Source organism: Ylistrum balloti, unplaced genomic scaffold (genome assembly GCF_031769215.1).
Source record: "Ylistrum balloti isolate Yb309-2 unplaced genomic scaffold, AGI_CSIRO_Ybal_v1 Utg372260, whole genome shotgun sequence".
NCBI lineage: Eukaryota > Metazoa > Mollusca > Bivalvia > Pectinida > Pectinidae > Ylistrum > Ylistrum balloti.
In genome coordinates, this window is record NW_026783053.1 from 18,840 (window position 1) to 30,338 (window position 11,499).

At 35.1% G+C, this 11,499-nt stretch overlaps 1 protein-coding gene across 1 annotated transcript; it reads right to left on the reverse strand.

Moving 5' to 3' along the window:
* Positions 1–1,479: 1,479 nt before the first annotated feature.
* On the reverse strand, positions 1,480–10,231 carry LOC132564406 (neuropilin-2-like; the record flags this gene model as incomplete). Its single annotated transcript, XM_060229058.1, has 6 exons — positions 10,223–10,231; positions 7,326–7,395; positions 6,013–6,185; positions 4,875–5,021; positions 3,101–3,233; positions 1,480–1,728 (listed from the first exon to the last, which is right to left on the reverse strand). Coding segments are annotated over exons 1-6 (781 nt in total), but the record flags the coding sequence as incomplete, so codon positions are not given.
* Positions 10,232–11,499: the final 1,268 nt, after the last annotated feature.

Sequence of the window (11,499 nt, forward strand, 5' to 3'; positions counted from 1 at the left end):
GTTGATTGTACTCTTATCTTTGAGAAGTATTTTGTTTACTGTACTTGTCAACGGCAGCGCCACCTAGAACAGTTATCCAGCAATAATAAAGTTAGTAGTGTCAAAGTCTCAAATTAAAACAAGTTTAAAGCATATTTAAACCAGAACCAACTTCATATCACACAAACAGATGGAATATCTCTCAAACATATCACTCTGCTGACAGTAAATCTTTCCCACGATTTTCATCAAAATGCATCGAAAGTCTGTGTAATCGGTTTGTCTGTGATTTGACGCTACTAAAATGATAATGATTTGACAGGCTTTTCAATATCGAATTAACTGAGACATGTTAACACCATAGGTTATGGATGCATGAGTGTTGCTATCAAGAAATGGAAAACAACAACAGGGAAATGAAATCACCACACACGTCGTACAGCAGGGTCGAAAGATTTCCATAATAGTTTCGTTGTGGATTATCGAGAAAAGCGACTGACGAAGAAAAGCTTGTCTTGTCCTTTGTTTGCGATCCCGGTGGGTATATTCGATGGACATTGTCAAAAAATATCTTGTTAATGACGTCATCAATATATCGGAAAGCGAATTTGAAAGACTTCGCAATGTCTTTGTGACCTGTTCTGATAAGATCTTCGATAAATTCAATCTAGTATAAAACAAAAAAGAGAGTTCTTAGAAACCGAATACAGATTTTCATGTAATCAGTGTTAAATAGGAAAATTGGAAAGAAAGGAAAAGGGAGAAAACATCAATCTATAACAAACCAATAAAATCATAAAATAGTCTTTGTTAACATCAATCTCGTGTTTAATAATGAGATCGATTGGAAATGTGATGATGGAGAGACCTCAGACTATCAGATATCACTTTTAAATGAAAGAGTCTCTATTATTGAGTAATATTACGACCTTTAAATATCCGATAAAGCAAAGAACAAAAAGGTAAACAGAAACATTTAATCAATAACAATGATACAATGACACGATCCACATTTGATTTCTAACGTGGCCTCAGTTTTATTCGAACTTACTCAATGAATGAAATCCTGTCAACACGCAAGGTACAGAGAGATCGTACTAGCCACACTGATGTCATCCATTGGTACTGATTTATAGTAGTACAACGCCCTTGTCGTCGAATTTCTAACATGCTTCAAGACATCATGGAAATATTTCCTTTTCCAAATATTCTTTTCATCATATCACTCTAGATTATTTTCCCCGTGTAATTGCAGATCATAACGAATGTATATAATCCATGACATAGTCCGTTTGAGTCTTTTCGTGGTTATTTGGACAGAATCTACATCCTCAAATCACGTATTGCTATCAGAAACAACTCCTCTAAATAAGTAAATGATAGACAATATAGGTGAAAGAAAACGAGAAAACTTGAGTTGTCCTTCCATAGGTTGTCATAAAAACATCGATGACATCTGTTGACAATCGACCTTGAACAAAAATTGAAATAAAGGAATACAATCAGGGTTATTCACGAAATATACTTTTCTGCCCAGAGAGGCTGACCGAGTTGTCGTAACGTTGAATGTCTGAATGGAGTAAAGGTGACATTCCCTATTGTCGAAGTCAAACATAAAACTACCACACGACTGGTATTTGTGGCACTCTTTCCCACATATTCCATTGTTAAGAGCGAACGTCTGGTGAAGTACAGGAAGCTCTTCGGTCGGAACACCAGCTTTCCCAATCCAGCAGGTCCTACGTAAATCTTATGAAAAACGACACTTATTATTATTATTACATTTTTAACGGCCCGTCAACACATAGAAGGTCATTAGGGCCATCAAACGGTAGAACACACAACGATCCAAAACGAAATTACATTAAACAAACGAAAAGATTAAAAGACAAATTTTTAAAATCTTAAGTGGGTATGTTATCACAAAAAAAAAAGTTAAAATCCTACGTCAAAACCTATTATATAGACAACATCTTTCAGGTAATGTAAAATTTTACAAATCTCAACAGTTTCAAAAAGGGATTTTAGACATGTATCGTTAAAAAACATTCTCGATTAAACAGAAGGTCAATGCAGTCCAATAAAACGAATGGCTCATCACATCCTATACACAAAGGAATATCTTCGCCTTTCAACATATATGGATGTGTAAAGTATATATGACCCATCCGAAGACGGTCCAGGACAACTTTGTCTCGGTCGTTGTCTCTACAGCCTGGAGACCATTCACCGATAACAGGTTTAACGGAGTGCAATTTGTTTTTGGTATAGGTATTCCATTCCTCCTGCCACTGAGCTTTTAAAATTTGTTTAATAAGTGGTTTAAAATCGGTAAAATGAAGTTTAAAAACAACAGGTGGTTGCGACAAAGCTTCTTTTGTGGCACGATTTGCTTTTTCATTGCCTGGTTTTCCCATTTGCCCAGGAACCAAGCAAAAAGCAATACGAAAGTTCATAATATAGTATTAAGGTATTACGAATGAAAATGTTTTCGATATTTCTTTTGCTAAGACTTTGTAGAACAGAAAGATAGTCTGAATGGATAACAACTCTAATTACTTTGTTTCTTTGAATATATTCAAGGGCGAGGTAGATAGCTCGCGCTTCTGCCGAGCAACCTTATCATTATCTTTTGAACCATCAGTAAATAAATGTAGAAATGTTTCATATCTTAACTGCAATTCGAGAAGAATGAACGAAATGTGTAACTGTCTGTGCCTGATTTAAACTTCGGGTGAATTCATGAGCCAGGCTGGAATTTCTATCGTTCCAAATGACTCAATTTGGTTTACATCAATATTTGTGTTTTGTAAAAGAGCGGGAAGTTCAATCTTATTATTGTTAACTTTTTATTTCCAATATGAGTATTCATTGTTTCAAAATTATGTTCAATATGTGAAAGACATACACCTAGGTTTTCAGTCAATACATCGATGGGTCGATTTATCATCAAGTCCAATCATTGAGTAATATTTGATATCGTTCATAATCCTAATGAAAATCTTCAATGCTTACTAGTTTGGCCATGTAGGGCGAAAACGCAGTTTTGCCAACCTGTTCCTAGTAATCAACAACGAATTTAAAACGAATAAAAATGGTAAAAATTACATACATTTTGGACACCCAAGAATCTCCATACTGAAGGATGGCCAATCATACCAAGTTTCTGGATGGATGCGAATGAATTTTGCCAGGATCTTCTCATTCACAGTTCGATTCACAAGTGTTGTACCGTCGTTGTTTGCTTCATAAACCTGTGGACATAATTGTTGAAATGCCAGCTATTATGAACTATAATGTCAGCTAATGGAGATGGAAAAAATGAAGGAATATCAATGGGATGTTGACCATGTAAAAGTCAAGTAATACAAGACCAGGCGTTCCAGACGAGAGTGCACACGCCATGCGGATCTAGGTCAATAATGTTTTTAAAACTTCAACTGTATCCATAACAACGCATTGAACAGGTATCCTTAAATGTATTGAACACACCAAACTTAATTGATTCGTGGTAGATATTCCGAAAGAACCTATATCTAGCTCAACCAACAATCAATATGCTTGGTAAATAAATTAATTGGAGTCAGGCAGTTATGTCAGGTTTTAACGAAATATTGTAATGAGGAATCAAATGATTAGGTGGGACGCCTGCTTAAGGACGTTAACATATCGACCAAAGTCCGTTATGGTTCGTTTTTATTTTTCTTTTCTTTTATTTCATTTTTTTTTTTTTTTTTTTTTGTTTTTTTGAGTCATGGTCAATAGTTTGTGCGATCACTATTGGCCTGGACCACGGCTTTACAACGCCAGCGCATAGTTGAATGGTGTGAGCCGGGGGGTGTTCCACTCCTTATAACATGCCCGCGCCAAATTCCTGTAAGTTGTCGGGCGGATTAGCCAACACCATACAAGAACTTCCCATGTGTGCTCTATTAGGTTTAGAGCAGGGATTTTGCAGGCCAATGGAGAAGTTGGACAATCTTATGCTGTAAGAACGCCCTAGCCTACTTGACTTGTAGAATGTCACATTATCATGCTGCAAAATTGATCGAGCTCCTGAACGCTTTAAAGAGGGACCCAAACTGCATTCAAATTTCCATTGACGTTGTCAAATCAAATTCGACTTCCGCCAGGTATGCCGCCATAAGTGATCATACTTCCCTCACTAAATCTACACAGTAGCATTTGAAACGTACTTTCCGGTGTCGCCACACTCGCTGCCTGCCATCATTGTCAATCTCGACTTAAAATAAAATCATAATGTTCGCGTTCCACAACAATATCCCATTTCCTAGAAACGATTAGACGGAATAGTCATGCTCATTGGGTTACCCTAGGTAGCCTACTTTCTTCTGTTTGTATTTTACTTGATGGAATTCGTGGTTGATTTACGATTATGTTGCCATGTTTAATTTTCTTGATGTTTTGTGTATAGTACATGTAGATAAATGGTGTTATTATAACATACAAAATTGGCCGACAATGCTTTTCTTACAAAGTTTCTCTTCTTTGTTGCAGATTCCGTCGTAGTTGTCATCCGTAAAGGCCTTCTCGCGGCCTTGTTCTTATAATTCATACGTGTTTTATGCATTAAGGTATTCGAAGGTAGAATATAGCTGCCTAATAAACAGGTTACCCAGTCATTCTGACAAGATCGAACATATAAGCAATTCTTTCATTTGTTATCTAATTAGGTATTTTTAAAAATGATGTTGAATACAGTATTCATTAAGATATTTAGAAAAAAAAATTTCCATTTGCAATCTATTCAATTCTATCGGGAAAAAAAATATTTGCAATGAAAAACTTTAAGAAAATTCTAGTCTGCCTACAATTTGTTACGAAGTTATCAGATTTATACAGATGACATCTAGCTAGCTATGTATAACATGTACCTTTATGTTTCCTGACTCATCAGTGACAGTTTCCCAGTTGGATCCGTCAAGACTTGTTTTCATTGTTAGGGACTTCAAATATTGATACCCTGCACCTCTTCCTTGAGTGATGAGAGCTGTCACCGCAGAGGTGTGCCGGAATTCCACCTGTGCCATCAAATCAATAACACATAAACATTAAGGAGGACAACTTATTTTTTGTGAAATCACAACATCGTTACATTTAGACATGATATTCCATTTCACAAAGATTTATTGAAAAAAAGTTAAAGGACATTAGGCAACAGGCTGAAGCCTATAAAAGCCATCTCCCCATGGTAGACAAATGAATACAAATAAAACGTAGTACATAAATATCACACATTCATTGCAACTCGAACTGAAATCTTAATCTGATAAAAGACGAGTTATCTCCCCTCTATCGTGTGAACGAGAAACTGAGTCAAACATTTTTAGTACTATGATTGATTAATTACAGAACGAAAGATATCAGTAGTAAAGAGGAAGCAGCACATACATGTACAGACCGGCTCTTAATAAAGGCATCAAACCTTAACTGAAACGTAGTTAATAGGACGAGCGATGCAGGTGCATTTTTCAAGAGATGCCTACTAATTAATCTTCAAATGGTAATTTCTTTTGTTGAAGTTTGGAATATTGTAACTACAGGGTAGATTATAATATATTTGTCATCAGTCCAAACAACGTAATTAATAGACAACAAGAACAGAAATGCATTTGGGCACTAGTAGCAGATATTATGACAATTCTAAAATAGTAACCACTTTTTATATTCATACACCCATTCACTCATCACATTCTCGCTTACACACAGATACCTCCTCTCCCCTTCTCCTTCACAAAAACAAACATATACTGGTACGAAACACCTGCACTTCGATGCAACTACTTATGATGCATACGTAGGTGAATTTGCTTTGTGTACACTGTACTATGTGAAGTTACATTCCGTATTAGTTTTAAATGTTGGTGTAGATTATTTTTGAAAATATAAATAGACATGATATGCTTTGTCGTACTACGTTAAAGTGCAACCATAAAGTATAAATTTACATCGACGTTGACTACTACTGATACATGATAATATAGACAACATAATCAATCGCTTTGATTTTACCTGCAAATATTCCGACTTATCAGACACGGCCGGGCACCAACAAAATGTAAGGTCCTGGCTAATCCTTACAAATCTGGGATAACAACTTTCTTCGTTAAAATAAGAGGAGACTGTCAGAGAGGAATCATCGACCCCGAAGGGTCCGGTTATAAGATTGTCGGCGCAGTCATAATCTGAAAGAAATAAAATATTGCTCCTTCTTCAATCTTAAATGGATATGTTAACACAAAACGTTAAAACGGTACGTCATAGTCTATTATATAGACCAACATCTTTCAGGTAATGTAGAATTTTACAAATCTCAACAGTTTCAAAAAAGGATTTTAGACATATCATGTTACGATAAAAACGTTCTCGAGTAGACAGATGGTCAATGCAGTCCAATAAAAATGTTTAACGGTGAATGTCTCATCACATCCTATACACAAAGAATTATCTTCGCCTTTCATCATACATGAATGTGTTAGGTATCCAAGACCCATACAAAAAACGGGCAAGGACAACTTCATTTCGATGGTTGTCTCTATAGCCTAGAGACCATTCACCGATAACAGGTTTAACGGAGTGCAATTTGTTATTGGTATATGTATTCCAATCCTCCTGCCACTGAGCTTTTAAATGTGTTTAATAAATGGTTTAAAATCGGAAAAATAAAGTTTAAAACAAACAGGTGGTAGCAATAAAGTTTCCTTTGTGGCACGATCTGCTTCTTCATTGCCTGGTATTCCCGTTTGCCCAGGAACCCAGCAAAAAGCAATACGAAAGTTAAAAGCATGATTTAGCATTAAGGTATTATGAATGAAAATAGTTTTTGGGAGGGATAAAGTTGTTTCACATTATTGAAGACTATTACTTTCTGTTTTCAAATGTACATACATATTTACTTGTTCGATATATGCTGTATTTTTTTCTATTTTCATGCTTCTGTTTTTGACTTTAGTCTGTAAACTGTCGTTTTAATCACCGAGGAAAGGAGTAAGGTACAAGTCATAGTGTACAATGGAATACATCAACTATTTCTTAATGGAATTTTATAACGATGTTTCAAAATTGTTTTTAACCTTATTGTGGCGGTATGATGGTGTGACAATACAATGGGGGTTTATCATGACAGTCGAAAGAAACACAAAGCGTTTTTAAAACACATACGCAAGAACAAATACACAAACATTGAAAAAATGTGAAGTTTAATATAAGAAAATAGAAACACATACAAACAAATCTGGAAGACATGAAGACAGAGCTTAGGCGGTAATACGCTTTCATACTTATTGTTTCAACAAAGAATTGCAAAGAATTTGACTACATGTTACCTCCGTGTCCTATATGTACCAGCATGCATACTGTAATCCACAGATGAAGCTGTCGAACTCCTTCTCCTATCTACAACACACAAACAATGTTTTTGCTTGTCCAATATTTTAATGGCGTGATAACAATAAGAAATTCCAGTAGGTTTTATATATATATATATATATATATATATACACCACCTTGCACATCTTTAATGCTATTTTCTGTCAAATAGTTAAAGTAAAATAGAAGACGCGACAGCAAATTAACTATTCCGTGTTTCATGTTAGAGCTGTAAATTTTTAGCCAAAAAAAGTTTTATTCAATTAGTTGAACAGTGTCAAGCAACATATTTATAACAGCTTATATTCACTTCTATACCGTAATGCTATTTTAAGTTGATAGAGGTAAAGTAACAACAGTGAACATCCACTCGCCTACATACGTAGAGGAAAAAAGAAAGGCAATTTCAATTTTACGATTTTAATTTAATACTGTTAATGCGCAATGAACCTATATTTGAAATGCAATAGCTTACTTCATTGTTTCTGATATTTTTTTATCAAGGAAGACTTCATTAGGCCGTCAAGAATTCAGGTGCCCTAATGCTGAAATAATAGCAGTTATCATGCCAATACCTAATATCGCGTATTGGTGATAGTCAGAAATCGACATTATTTGAATGGAAAATACAGTCACGGTAAAACGGTATACTTTTATTTCATCGTAGGAGGCGTATTTTCAAAATTTATTAGAGGATTAGGCGAGGTGACTGAACATTCTTATTTTTTATAATGCTATGTTCATTCAATGCGAAATAGTTTAAACTGAAGAAGTTGCGTATTATTGCGTTTCTATATCTTTTCAGTATATTTACCCAAATTCATTTTATCTTCATCAAATCCTTGTATAGAGCTTTGTGATATGTACACGAATGATAATATCTGCAAAAGTTTCAGGATATTGGGTATACTGTGAGGTCTATACAAAGCGAAATATCAAATGGATTATGACCTTTTAAGGTGTTTCGATAAGAATACTTTAAACAATATTTCTAAAACTATAAAAAAAAAATCTGTCGTTTTCTAGTCACATATATGCAAAAATCCAGTGGATTTAGCCACTGTATGGAATACATATTTGAAAGAAAAAACGGTCAGGACAAGTCCCTCAACGACTCAAAGTTTCAGTTTTAAAGTAGTTGCGTCTCAATGTCAACATAACTACTTTTGGAAAACCCATGTGAGCACTCTGGCTGGTTCATTTCGAGGAATGTTGACCAAACCTCACGTGCTTATCAAAGACGATATTACCCGAGACGAGTATGATGCTTGACATGTCTGATGCTCGTAAGTTTGCCTGTTGGTTCCGTTGTTGTATACCTTGTTTTTATTTGAGAACATGACATTACTTTCTTGAATTGATCAATATTTACACAGTGAGTTTGGTCAATAAAGCAGAAAACGCCTACTTGTCCGGAACAAATCACTTTATTCTCCGAGTACTTTTTTCCTCGTTAATGTTTCTTTCCTTTTTGTACATGGTTTAGTTTGATTAAATATCAGACTGAATTATGATTGTGTTGACAATTTTTTTCCTTGGTATATTGTGACATTTTCTCCAAATCTGAGGAATTTAATGTTGGATAAAACATTATCATCCAAGCCGAAGGAAAAATATTTTAGATTTTATAAATGTTAAATGTCCTTTTACAAACGCGTGGTTTACATAAAGTTATTATATTTCATACGAAATATGGTCAAAATTCTTCAAATGTAAAAGATTGATTTCAAAAAATTACATTTATCTGCCCTGTTGGGCCACGGCTGTAAGCCAACAGAAGGCCGAGACGAAACGTATAAACAAAATTGAGTTTCCGTCATCACAGAACGGTTCAGACAAAGTTCGAATAAACGTGTATTAAGTAAAGAAAACGGAATTTGAAGAATCGACTACTTTCATCCATTTTCCTCTTCTTCTCGGGCTCCGTGGCTAAAAATACTTGAATCAAACAAAAAACAAAAAAAACAAAAAAAAACAAAAAAAAGGATTAAAAAGAGATTTTCTATATCGCGCTCCGATGCTCTGCGCCAGGAGGTCAGAATAGCCGTTTATGTAAAAATGATTTCCTATCACCCAAGGATACCTTATACCAATGTGAAATCATTGATACAAATGAAAATATATTATTTCTAAGAATTTGCTCAATAACTCATGTTTGAATCTCTTCCATGAGGGTCATGAAGGTCAAGATTCATCAGTTATACGAAATTAATTCTCCTTCCCAAAGGATGGATTTTACCAAATATGACTTACAACGAAAGGAAGAAGTTGACGACCGCTGCGTCATGCCATGAGCACAAAACTTTTGTCTGAATGTGTAAAAGCGCTGTATGCATCTAGCCACACAGACGCGAGAAAGAACTGCAGCTTTGTCTTCATAGGTAGCAATAGCTAAATCGTTAAATGACGTTAAACCTCAAACGATGGTAGTTGTCTTAAATGTATAATAATCTTGACTCCCCTGGAGAAATCGGTAACAAAACGGGAAAACATTAACATTTACAATTTAACAATGACAAACTAGGTTGACGGCAAATCAAGCTGATGGCTGTCAAAACGTTTGTCTGAATGTGTAAAAGCGCCGAATGCCTTAATCAGCCGTGGTCATCGGCGCCATGATATCTAACTATAGAAAAGATGCATGATCATAACCCAAATAAATCAAACAATTTACTCGATAGCAAATCAGTTTAAAGAGTCATTCGCAAAAGAAAGATAAAAGGGAAAAAAGAAAAAGAAATCAAGACCATCTATGTGATGTGAATAAAAATATTAACATTAAAATCCTGGCACTAAACAAGAATTTGTATATCCACCGACCCCGATGGTATTTTAGTTACAATATTTTACTTACCTTGGACATGTTCCTGCTTACCTGTGCATCCAACTACTGTTATAATTGTCTGTCGAAGTCAATATAAATGAGAGCAAATGTCTATGGTTGGCTAGCAGCCAATCACACACACCTATATGTCTAGGCAGGTTGTTTACTAATACACAAGTGAGAATATTTCATTCCGGTAGATTAAGATTATTAATGCTCCTTCCCCAAGGATGGTTTATACCAAATATGACTTACAACGATTTAAAAAGAAGTTAACGACCGATGCGACATGCCATGAGCTCACCGGTCCTTTGGGCAAGATCAACAAAAAGCGATACCTATGCTAGAATACATCTTTATCGACTATGCATTTAACATTAACATGAAACTGTTTAACATTTTATTGTTTTTACACTGTCACCGGGCAATTTTGTGTCTTAAATTAGGTACACTGTTCAACGTCGCAGAAGTCAGTGTCATAAATAATTAATAGTAACGATCTTGTGAAATTCAATATTGTCCGGAAATATCAGTACTGTACTGCATTAGTTCCCTAGAGAACATTGATATAAGTAATCATCCATATCATACGACATATAGCTGTCGTAATGTAAGTACGTGTACAATAATTATCAGACGGATATAGACGTCCATTGTTGTATTAATTTTATTTCTTTTTTCTCCCTTATTTCTTGGTAATTACTGTTCACCAGATGTTATATTGACAGATTTTGATTTGATTTTTTAAAACTTATCTTTGATTAAAGGTAACCTCCCTATGTATTAGAGGGTAGCGCATGTGTCCAGCTTGTGTGTATGTATATGGTTACGATATTTGCGTGTAAGCCGTCTTATATTAAAGCGGAACGAAGACCGAATTGCATAGTGATACCATACTGACGTAACATAAGGACTATACGGAGGAATACACAAACATCGTTGCCACCAAAAAGCACAGATTTAACACATGCATTCACCTCGCATAGCTATACTGAGAGGCAATCCTTATATAACCATATAAATCGATAGATCTGTGAACAAGATACAAGCAAACTTAAGGGATTTTCATACGAAATTTGAGAAATTTACATTGTAAGCTTCTCGAAAAATAGCGATAAAACCTCTATTTCCAAAATTAGAAGTTGACCGCCTGTAAGATATTTTTGCTAGTCATAAACAAAATGGCACTTCTAGCCACACAGACGCGAGAAAGAACTGCAGCTTTGTCTTCATAGGTAGCAATAGCTAAATCGTTAAATGACGTTAAACCTCAAACGATGGTAGATGTCTTAAATGTATAATAATCT